This window comes from Eleutherodactylus coqui, chromosome 11, assembly GCF_035609145.1.
Source record: "Eleutherodactylus coqui strain aEleCoq1 chromosome 11, aEleCoq1.hap1, whole genome shotgun sequence".
In the NCBI taxonomy this organism is placed as follows: Eukaryota; Metazoa; Chordata; class Amphibia; order Anura; family Eleutherodactylidae; genus Eleutherodactylus; species Eleutherodactylus coqui.
This window is the reverse complement of record NC_089847.1, coordinates 37,012,686-37,024,790: the sequence shown is the minus strand read 5'-3', so window position 1 is coordinate 37,024,790 and position 12,105 is coordinate 37,012,686. Positions and strand designations below refer to the sequence as shown.

The following is a 12,105-nucleotide window of genomic DNA, read 5'->3' as shown; positions in this document are numbered from 1 at the left end:
ACAATGAGGGAGCGGGGAGCCAGGTAAAAATGAACGGCACTCCCACCCGGTTGTGTACCATGGGCAGACTGTCTAAGATGCCTGATGAGTGCGGGGCACCATCATGCGTATGTTTTGGGAATGCCATGTTCTACAGACCTATTGAACAGATAACCTTGAGTTGATGGAGACACACCTAGCGGTCCCACGTATCCTGCATCATAAAATCAGTCTCTCTGGCCTTGTAGAGGACATTCCGGTTGATGCAGCGGCGCATATTTTATAAAAATCGCATGTTTTTTTCTGCAAAAAAAGTAATACTGATCAACTGGAAACACCTAAGGAAACCTACTAGAGCTGCCTGGCAGTGTGAAGTAAAGGGGGTTATACCTCTATATAAGGTCTCTCCTCCCTCACTCCGAGGACGCTGAATACTTACTGTAATGACAGTCGTGTCGTGCGTAAAGTTCTTGTTTCTATGTTACTTTAATTTCCCAAATTGGAAATCTTGGGAGGGGTGGGGGAGAAAAAAGGGAATCTGCAACTATAAAGGGCAGAAAGAGTTTAAGAGATTGGATGACTAAAATGTATATAATGCTGCGGATGTTTCTTTCCTTTTCGTATTTGTACTGTATTATATAAAAGTGCCCAATAAACGTTCCTTTAAAACAATAATAATAAAAGGCAGATCCCCCAGACCCCTCGCCCGTCCTGTAAGCTCATAAACTTGGTTTATGGTTCTTATCGGTGATGGTAAAGTAAAGCCCCCTGGTGCAAGCACCGATACATGACCGACTCCTAGGGTGACGTCACATCGTGACGTTTTCTTGGCAGACTGTTTTTGCGGGGTGGTTTGCCATTGCCTTCCCCAGACATCTTTACCCCCAGCAAGCTGGGTGATGACAGGTTGCCTTTAAGTGCAACAATAATGCCCCAGCGGCCTCAGTGTTGCCCTGGCATTATAAATAAGGCCCAGGTACGTACATAGATGTAGCAGAGCTCAACCTGATATTAGGTACAAGGTGCTGTCAGTGATTTCTGAGGACTGCTGGTAATCTTCACACACATATAAACGCACAGCTCTGCTACATCTTCGCTGGATCCGGCACGTACATTTGCTACAGGCCAGACATAGTTTGTCTTTAGCTATTCAGAATATTCACTCATAAAAGCCCTAATCCCGTAAATCAGATGACAGAGCTGCTTGTCAGAGTTACGACACGCTGCGGATTATAGAGACCGCGCTCTTCAGAGAACAGGCATTTTATTCACTGTAGTGCAGGCCTAAAAAACACCACAGGGCCTCACTGAGGGAGACAGGCCTTGTTGCCCGTAGCAACCAATCAGAATTCATCTCTCAGTTCCTAACCTGCACTGGAGAAATGAGACAAGGAATCTGATTGGTTGCTGTGGACATGGTGCAGTCCTCCTCACTGCTTATAGCAGACATCGAGGACATTAAATATTCCATAATGAAAATTGACAGGGAGAAAACCTTGGAGGGCGAAAGATATGACTGATGCATATGATTTTGGGGGAGGAGTGCTGATTAGTACTGTTTGGGGCTTTTGTTCGGTTGGCACACTGATATATGTGGCCACACTTTCACACGTTCATACACTTATTATTGCCGAACACCGTAGATTATATATCTATACACTATATGCATCTTATTAAAAGGCATAATTGATTAGGTAAGGCCAGTCTCACACGACCGGATTTGAATTGCGGATTCCGCGATCACTGTCTGCGCAGATGATACGTAGCAATACACGGGCATTGAAAGGCATAGACTTTCTACGGTTCACTCAGACATGCGCGTAGGAATTGTGATTTCCACGAGCGGAAGAAAAATCACAGCATGTCCTATTCTAGCGTGGATTCCGCGTGTATGGGCTCCATTGATGTCTATGGATGTGAGCGATCTGTAGTGCATAAGCAATTAACATTGCGTATGGGCGCATATTCGCTCGCAACTTGATAGAGAGAATATGTGATTGCCTGGCTGGTTGCCTGCGCAATGTTCTGATGTCATGCCCTGCTTGCGAGCTTTCCTCAGTGGGGACGATACACTGTCTATATGCGTGAAAAACCGCACGCATAAGCGATCTTTCACAATTAATTTCCGCGATCCCGTGTAGGTCTTCCGCTGCGGATGTCCGCAAGCGAAATCCGACCCATTTGTGCGAGTCTGGCCTAAGGCCGCTTTCACATCTGCTGCGCGGGTTCCATTTCTCTGCTCTGTCCAGTGTTGATGTGAACAGAGCCGTACGGCTGCGGTACATTCTGACCACATCCATCCCAACCTAAGAGCTCATTCACATAGATGTATGCCGATTCAGACTATAAAAAAAGGCCAGGTGTGTCTGCTCATGTTACGTGCGATTTTGCTGCATATGTGAGGGCTTTTACATCCGTTTTGCATCCGTGTATCAAAAACATTTACAACCCCCCCACCCCCACCAAAAAATTAAATATAAAAATTGGAAGAAATCCCAAGTAATATCAGTTTTTTTTACAACCCACAACAAAATACGCAAAAAAGACCCCTGAAGTAAACAGGGACACTACTGTCCGTTCATTGTGTTCTTTATGTACCCACAGCCTTTAGGGCTCCTTCCCATAAGCGTATGCGCCTCAGCGCTGCTTTTTTGCGGAATGGACAATGCTTTTTGCATGCATATCTGCATATTTTACGGTATATTTTCTGCCCGCAGGACACGTTCATTTGCGTGCAAACAAGAAATGGCTAATTAGTCCCAGATGTATTCTTTTTCCAGCGGAATTCCGCAGCATATCACGCATCTTCTTGTGTATTGCATGCATTTGCACACCCCCCAGTGATCTTTTGTGCGCAAATATGCAGGAAAAAGGAGCATGCTGGTTTTTTTGCATGACCGAAATGCAGGCAAAAAATGTGTTACATGTCACCGCAGCCACTGAAATCAATGGGTTCTATTCTCTATTATTACATACGCAAAGTCTACACGTAGAAACATGCTCGCGTGTTAATGGGCGGTTTTAGTCCGTGATCTTTTTTTTTTTTATGCACAGCATTGGTTTGTATAAAAACGGCACATCTGAATACTCCAATATATTTTAATGGTTCTGTGTGCGGTCAGTCAGTCAAAAAACATGAACAGTAAACACGCCCGTGTGAATAGGCCCCAAGTATGATGCAACGTAAATGATGAGGTATTAAAACGGATTGCTTTGGTTTCTGTAGGTTTCTGACCGTACGAAACGGGGATTGTGTTGTTTTAACCATTCAGAATCAAACGCCAAGAAGTGCGGGGCAGACGTCGCTAATAAGAGTTTCCCATTTTGCTACATCGTAACCTATATTAACGGAGAAGAGAATCCTCGCACTTATTATTCTACTAGTGTGTTCGGCACGCTTACAGATAGATGCCTTAACTAGTTAATGTCCGCAGGGACACGTCTAGCGATGCATTATTTGTGTGTGCGGGCCGATGACACGGGGAGATGCCGCTCGCCAACATATGTGCACACAGATTCCCATCTTTTCATATGATCTTCATCTCTCGGCAGCACGGCCATCGAGAGATCTCAGGGTTGCTATGGAAACCAGGGATTTATTCAGATGCTGAGGGATTGGCTCGGAGCAATGGGGCAGCCTCTAACATGGAAATATTACAGCTGGGCAGCCATTGCCTTTCTCCATGTTATTTGGATCTCAGGAGGGGGGAGTATGAGAACATGAGCCCCTACCCCTCCTCTACACAGTGAACGCTGCTAAACAACCCCTGCCTGTACTAGAGAGGAGAGCGAGGAGGAAAGGGCAGGAGAATGGAGGAGAGAGGAGGTGGCGGCAGCGGAGGGATTCACGAGGAGTCGTGGGTGGTGATGAGGGGAGTGGTTGGGTGATGGAGGAGCTGTTCTCTTCACTATGGAAGGATTACAGCAGGGTTCTGTTCCTGTGCCGCTACAATAAATAATGCAATCTGCATCCAAATACCTCCATTTTTCTTTTTTTTCGAAGCAACTTGTGTGTGCCTGGTCTGCACCGCAGCAGAAAATGAAGCAAATTATAGCCAGTTTTGTCATGTATATATAAATAGACAATATTACGTGGTCTAACGCCCATTTACTGCAATTGGTTGTCAAGAGAAAACCACTATCCTAACAATAATAGCCGCTTGCAAAGTCATCACTTGTGCAGAATGAAACAAAGCTGCAGAAGAAACAAACAAAATATTCTGTGTGCGCACACCAAAATCTTGCAGATGCATTATAATATTTATCAAGAATTAGAAAGGCCATATACAAGAAATCTACAATAAATTCCCTGATCACTTCCTGCTACTGTCAGTGTAAATGGGCATAAATCCCTGCCATGAGTGCCTTGCATTGCCACCACACTCAAGCTGTATCGGTCGGAATATAACAAAACTGATATCTTGACCGTTTAATATTTAAAGGGGTTTTCCAGGGAAATACTATTGAGGATACCTCAGGATAGGTCATCAATAGTTGATCCGCCAGGGTCCGTTGCTCGGGACCCCGGCTGATCAGCTGAGTGGGCACATGCAGTCAGTGCCGCAATAACACAGAGGTCGGAGCGGAACCTCTACGCCAACTTTTGCGTAGTGGCCGGCGCTTGTAACTGCAGATACAGCTCTCAGTGACATCAATGGGAGCCGTGCCTACAGTTACAAGCGCCAGCAACTATAAGGAGGCCGGCGCAGAGGCTTCTGCTCCACCCTCTGTGTATGTGGTGTGGAAGTCTCCGCGCCGACTTCTCATGTAGTGGCCGGCGCTTGCAACTGCAGGCACAGCTCCCATTGATTTCAATGAGTCGTGGTTGCAGTTACAAGCTCCGGCCACTACACAGGGGGTCAGCGCGGAGGCTACTGCTCTGACCTCTGTGTTATTGCGGTGCTGATAGCTTGCGCCCACTCAGCTGATCGGTTAGGTTTCTGAGCGACGGACCCCAGCTGATCAACTATTGATGACACATCCTGATGATAGGTCTTCAATAATATTTCCCTGGAAAACCCCTTTAACTATTTTTATCGATGCTGTCAGGGTAACAGGCTTTACAGGTCTGAGAGACACCAACCTGTGACGTATAGCACTCAGGAGTAGCCCACAGGGTTGACTACTACCATTGACAGTTTCCGACAGGTAGGTCAACTACCTCAGATTCCACCAGCCACTACACAATTAACACATTTTGGGGTTGTGGGTTGCTTAAACTGTTCAAGGACGACTAAATAAAGTTTAAAGCTGTATTCTAAAAAGAGTTAGCAGTGCTTAGATTAACAGGGTAAGGAGCATACAAATACACAAAATAGGAAGGAATAAAGTAATACCGGTAGTAGATACCAGTCTATGAAGTTGTCTCAAATAGTCCTGGGGCGAGGAGCATGTGGAAAAGTGGACAGTCCTACATTTAGATGCAACTCCTGGGTCTGAGAAAGGGGGGGGGGGGACGAGCACCCTTAAGTTTTTAGAGTCTCTCTGAGTCCACCTCCACCATATGACCTCATCGAAGGCTGGCTAAGTAGATTTGAAGATCTTCCAGATGGAAACCCATTTTAACATTTTGGCTATATTTCCCTAGGTGGCACTCCAATAGAGGAGGAGCTATGGCCGCTATGTTTCATATCATGAATTTTCCTAAAGTAGATACCAAACATGATATGTGACAGATGATTAGCTTCATAGTAATGTGATTCTGTGAGTTCCTGGGGTCGCACAGCGACAGGAGTGAATGCACTGTGTCCGTGGTATTCTCCCAGTTTCAAAAATATAATTGTAGTGGAGCTGGGACCTTCAAATGACCCATAATCCCAGTTATTTTTTCTTTGCCTCATCTCAGTGGGTAGGGAATTGCAGTCAGCAAGTCTGGGGGATGAGTATTTGAGGAACAGGGAGACAATGAGATCTCCTGCAAATGGCTAATTTCGTTATCACTACAACACAGGGCTTCCTTGCTGGTCTCAGAAGGAGCAAATGGGATCAAAGGCCCCTCTGGTACAGGTGTGAAAGGCAGTGGAATGAATATGGATGAGCTCTGCTTGGTAGGAAATACACTTAAACATCTGCCTATATCCACTCAACTTTTCCCAGACCAGGAAGGTGACAGATTAACATTCAAAGATGGGTTACAATCTACCAGTATCAATTCATCACAGATGCTACTATCAGAGTACAGTAATCCGCTATTTAATCTATTCCTACTGACAATGACCCTGCTGACAGGAAATACACATCACTTTACTATGTCACCTTGCTTCACAGCAAATGTGAAGTATAGATGATACCAGCGCAAAGTCAAAATCCTCTTTTTCATATCAAGAGTAACTTTATGCGCTTTTCCACCTCTCCTCTGAGATCAGAGAACCAATTTCACTTGAATCAGAGGAGTTCCCAGTGACCAAACTTCCACCGATCTACTCTACGTTGTTTCTCGATTCAATGCCTATAAAACGGACAGAAACTACGAAGTTCAAAGTCCATCAACTTCAACCTATTATCCTACAGTGCTGATCTAAAGGAAAGCAATCAGTATACATTCTGGGATCATGACCTCTCTAGTAAATTAGGACATATAACATGATATTAACCTCTTAAAGAGGTAGTCCAGTTGTCAACTATTGATAGTCCACCAGCAGGATAGGCCATCAGTAGTAAGTTGTTAGAGTCTGCCGCCTGGGACTTCCAATAATCAGCTGTTTGCTGTGGCATTGCACTCATTTACTAAGCAGATTTCTGCAGGAAGCAGACAAATCCATTTCCACATCATTAGTCAGACTTGCCATTGCAGACCAAGTTCCTATTGACTTTAGCTTTGCCTGTAATACCAAGCCTGGCCACTGCAGTGGAAAAGAAGCGGTCTGCTTCCTGTAGAAATCAACTCCATGCACAAGCGCACCGCCACAGAGAACAGCAGATTGGCAGGGGTCCCGGACGGCATCACAGGACCCATGCAAAAAGAATTTAACGGTGTGAAATTTGTCATGAATTGGGCAAGCCATTTTAAAAGCACAAGGCGTTATTAAAAAGAAAAACATTTGCTCTATAAAAAGAACAGGTCACGTACTATTTAGCAGAGTCATTAAGTTGATATTCCCTGGATCGGTTAAAGCACTCCTGGATTCCAGAATCTGCCCACAGTCTCATCATGGCTGAAAGCAGCTCAGGAGAGAAAGGTTCCGTATCTTCCATGCGACTCACCACATCACAGACCATCTTGGCATCAGCCTATGACAAAAAAGGAAAAAAACACCATTAAAATAAACAACCATTGAAACAAAATTCATGAATCCACTGCAAAGGGGAAAAAATGTATAGCTTATAGGTCTAGCAAAGTATGGGAGTAACCATCTACAGCAAGCAGCAAACAAGCTGAAAACATGAAGAAATACTAGATAAGCATTATAATTGACAATATAGTAAGCATCCATCTTGACAGATTGGAAAAAATAAAATTGGCTGGCAACAAACCATTGTATGGTTTTTCCATCATTAAATTACCTTCATGCAAACATGTTTGTAAGAGATGCAGCCTGAAAAATGTTGATCATTTATCAAAATTCAGCTGGGAAAACTGAAGATGGAAAGTGTACAGAGATTCCACAGAAGTCGGATAATTAGACTTAATTCTCCAAATGAATTGGCTGTAAACCGCTACCACCGTGCGGCATTCGGAGAAGTAATTTTGTATCCAGTAAATTCAATCTTCTGCCTCCAATAGCAAGGATATTTGTATTCTAAAAAATACTTACTTGAACTATTCCTCTTAGAAAAGACAAGAAATGTGATTATTTTTGAGCCAAAGTCAAATTTTGGTCAAGGGGGTGGTCAATACATTATACATCAAGGTTAGTGATGAGAGAATTTTTCTTAAGTTTGATTCGGCTAGTTCACCAGATTTGGGCAAAAAGTTTGGTTTGGGCCAAAGTGGTTCGAACAAAACCTGAACTTCACCAGTACCCCTAAAGCTGGTGTACAATACTGTCTAAGTCCCATAAAAGCCCTGCATGACAGGAAGAGAAGGAAAGGAAAAGAAAGAAGTTTTCTTCCTCCTCCTTCTCTTCTTGTCGTGGGTTTAGCTGAAACGCTAACCCAAAGCTCGGGTAGTTCACCAAACCAAACTGTTAAAGTTCGACCCGAAACAGGGTTTGACTATTTTGGTTTACTCAACACTAATCAAGGTGGAGCTAAAGTGTGATGGTTCTCATTGAGAGAAACCAAGTAATCTTGTAGATATGATACTTTTTAATGTCTAACAAAAATACATGATGTTACAACAAGCTTTCGAGGATATCTCGCCCCCTTCGTCAGGCTAATGAATGAAACTAGTTGGGATGGCACATAATTATAACATGCAGATGTAGAAGGGAGGGGAACACACTCTTCTTGATCTAAATAAATGTTCACACACAGAAATTTGAGACCGTTTTGCACTCAAAACTTAAAACAGACAAACTGAGCTGAGACATAAATCCCAAATCAGTCCACTGAGCTCAGGACGGTTTTATGATGTGTCTTATCTCTCCTTCAACCTGCACATGGAAGGAGATGCAGCACCACCAATTGGAGGTGGAGCTAAAGACACTGAAAGCAGTCATAATAAATTTGTCACAGCTAAAGAAAGTAATTCTGAGAACAACATTCTATGTAACTAACATTTCTATATTGAAATACCTCCAAAGACGGAGGTTCACTTCAAGGAAATGCCATCCTATACAGCAGGAGTACACTGAATGCAGGATCCCAAGGCCTGTCAAGCTGAGAAGCCCAGCAGGCCAACCTCCCAACTGATTTAGATGACATGGGCCATTGGCTTGAGAGAATCATTAGCAAGAAAAATGATTGTCTACACTTGAACATTGGCACCTCGTAAATGCAATTACAGAATTTCAAACGGATGCACACACGGAAAAAATAATCAATTGATTTAAACAATCAAATCTTCCGGCAGCACATTAATCCATGAGTATAATAAAGTATCTGAAATACAGATATTGCATTACACCATGTGTATTGTAGTCTGTGTAATTAGACTGGCAACTTGTACTTTACGCACAGTGTGACATTCATCAGTGCAGCAGTCATACTGCGGGACAACTACGTGGTACATTACAAAAGTCTTGTATGTGTAATATTCAAGTCTCGTCAAGCTATATGTCGGAAATGGCAGAAACCTTACTGGTCGGGTTCAGTGTACAACAAAATACCGCTCAGGAGACATTCGTACAACACTTCTTCCATGCATCGCCCTTCGGAATGTTCCATCCATATAGAATTCCACATATAATGAGATTTCTTAGAACGTTTATGAAAAAGTTGTCTTTCTTCTAGACATGACACAATGTGAAGTTTAGTTTCTTGGTTTCCGAGATGATTTGGGGTCCATATTTAACACTATATTAAATCGACTACTGGGTAGAGATGAGCGAGCACGCTTGTTTAAGGCTGCTACTCGATCAAGTAGCAGTCTTATCGAGTAACTGTGTACTCGCCCGAGCAGCATGTGGGAGGAGGGGGGGGGGCGGGAGCCATCGGGGGGGGGGGGGAGAGATCTTTCTCTCTTCCCCCGCCGCCCCCCGCATCCTGCTCGGGCGAGTACACAGTTACTGATAGGACTGCCTTAAACGAGCATGCTCGCTCATCTCTACTACTGGGCCCTTTTTACGCTAAACCTGGAAGACTTGCAGCAATCACTGAGCTAACAGACAGCGGAGCATCTGCGAGAGAACCTTTACATGGGGCAACTATCCGTCGAGTAATCATTTGGGAGAACAAATTCAAATGATAGTCGTTTAGTGTAAATACGGCCACCGACAGGGTAATGAGCAACAAGTCGCTAATCATTTAGCTTTAGCTTACCAAAATAACTAATCGCTGGTTGATTACAAGTCATCCAGTGTAAAGTCAAAGTTTTTCCTACTTGAATGACTTGCGAATACATTTGCATGGAGATCCCACCATATCTATGAATGCTATATCAGCAAACTAATGAACAATCATCGCTCTGTGTAAAAGCTGACGTTTCTTCACTTCAAAAACTTTTCAGAGTGACTTTCTGAATAGTTACTCCATGTAAACAAACCCTAACACTATACTTGCACATAGCACACATGAGAGTTGTCTTCCACATTAAGAAACACCCTATACCCCTGGATTGAGGTAGCAAACAAGGCACATGACCTTAAACTGCTATGGACTAGAAATATGCTCAAGTGACATCATACTTTAGCTACAATTCTATCCTTATAGAAGTTGTGATTTAAGGAATGGACGGACTGCTTTGAGATTTGGTACTCGTATATATAACCATATAATGTTGGACTTTTTTCTAGTATACTCTCTCTCAAATACTTCTTCTCAAACAGTGAAACTCGGAAACTAGGCAAGCAGAGTTCACCAGTTCTACACATCAGATATACCTCCTGCCGTGACACCAGCCACCATCTACTCCTTGGCCATTAATCTATTTCATTTTATATCAAATTTGACCACCTGACACTAGATGATTACAGTGACCACAGCTAATACTATACAAAAGATCAAGTAAGACTGGCAAGAGGACAGAGTCAAAAAATAAGATTTAGGGTCCTGTCCAAAATGTCTAGCTGTTTACATGCTTATGATGGAAAAACCCCAAATGACCTTATTTTTCACAGCCTGCCCATCATAGACAAGCTCGTAATGACCTAATTTTTCATGCATGTGATGAGTTGGCAACCTTCATGTCAAGCATGTCCTCAAATTACATTAAAATCGAAAGCTGGAGATGAAAATCTATGATAATAGGTTTCAAAAACAGAAAATTCAAATAGGAGGTTTAGGAAACCTTATAGTTGAAAATGGCACCAGTATAATAGTAGGCATTGTACACCATACAGTTGATGATCAACATGTACTGGGTATGTATCTCCAAAGTTCAATAGCATTATATATCACAGTAAGGAAGAAAAAGCTTGATGGACCGACAATGGACTAGACCACAGAGTACCATACAGTGGAGTTAAATACATAGATTTAATGCAACCTTCCAGTTGTGTTGGGACTGGAAGAGGCACCTATACTGCCTGCTGTTGGTCTTCTGTGCTGATGCCACTCTGATCTGCTGGCTCTTAGTCCCATCTTCAATCATCCAAGATAGCCAACGCAATCTTCAGACATTGGTAGTGTCAGAATACCAATCAAATATACCTCCTCTCTGTTTGGCCAGCACTGCTCACATGATCAGTGTTGGCCAATCAGGCAGCAGTGTACCAGTTTGCATTAGGAAGCTAGAAAACTCTAGTTGCCATCTTGGATGGTTAAAAATTGGATCCCAAGCAGGTAGATTGGAAAGACATCGGCGGAGAACTGCAGCGTGCAATATCCCCCTCACTATTGGGATGGAAGTATGTCCCAAAAACGGACGGTTGCTTTAAATATATGCATTTCTGTAGACACTTAATTGGGGTACACCATTCATGCATCATTCTATATAACGGACAGAACCTGTGTGTCAGCGAGGGGAGTTAAATGATGCAACACCAGCCTCAATTCCCTGCACGGACACCTCAATGAGTGGCTTCATTAGATCCCAGAGTCCAATTAGTTGTGTGTAAGCGGCACAGCACAAATTCTTCTCTCTGCAGGGCGGATTCCACGCTGGGTCTAACCTTTAACACAAATCCCTCTGCCTGAGCACAGTAGGCATAATTTACATTTGAAATATATATCTTGCATTGGACCTCATTTCTAGCTTCCTGTCCCCGGTGTGCCGCCAAGCAGCCCCTACTGCCTTAGACTATGCCCTCGCCATCTGTCTGCCAGTCTCTACAAATATGGACATGGGGGCCCATTTAATGAAAAGCTGAGAGGCAGCAAACTTACAACAGGGAATGTAAGGAGATGTGAACTGGAGGAACGTGGAGAAGAAACAACACAAGGGTAATTAGTCTTATGAACAGTATTTAGATTCTGCTGATGGCACAGAACGCCTGCTCTAAAAAAAAATAATCTGTAACATTAAATCTTCTACCTTGCTGGGAATTAGACTAACTGGGCTGTTTTCTTAAAAGTTTTGTGCTTAGCATTCAGAGCTTAATGTTAATCATTTATTGCTACATACCACTATTAATCTAAAATAGTGCT

General features: G+C 43.3%; 1 protein-coding gene across 2 annotated transcripts in view; it reads right to left on the bottom strand.

The window, feature by feature from the left end:
• GNAO1 (G protein subunit alpha o1) overlaps window positions 1–12,105 on the bottom strand; it is a 206,305-nt gene that overhangs the window by 39,292 nt on the left and 154,908 nt on the right. For both annotated transcript variants that reach the window (XM_066583831.1, XM_066583830.1), the window contains exon 4: window positions 7,049–7,209. In XM_066583831.1, coding sequence (XP_066439928.1) covers window positions 7,049–7,209 — 161 coding nt within the window. The remainder of the gene's footprint in view (window positions 1–7,048; window positions 7,210–12,105) is intronic.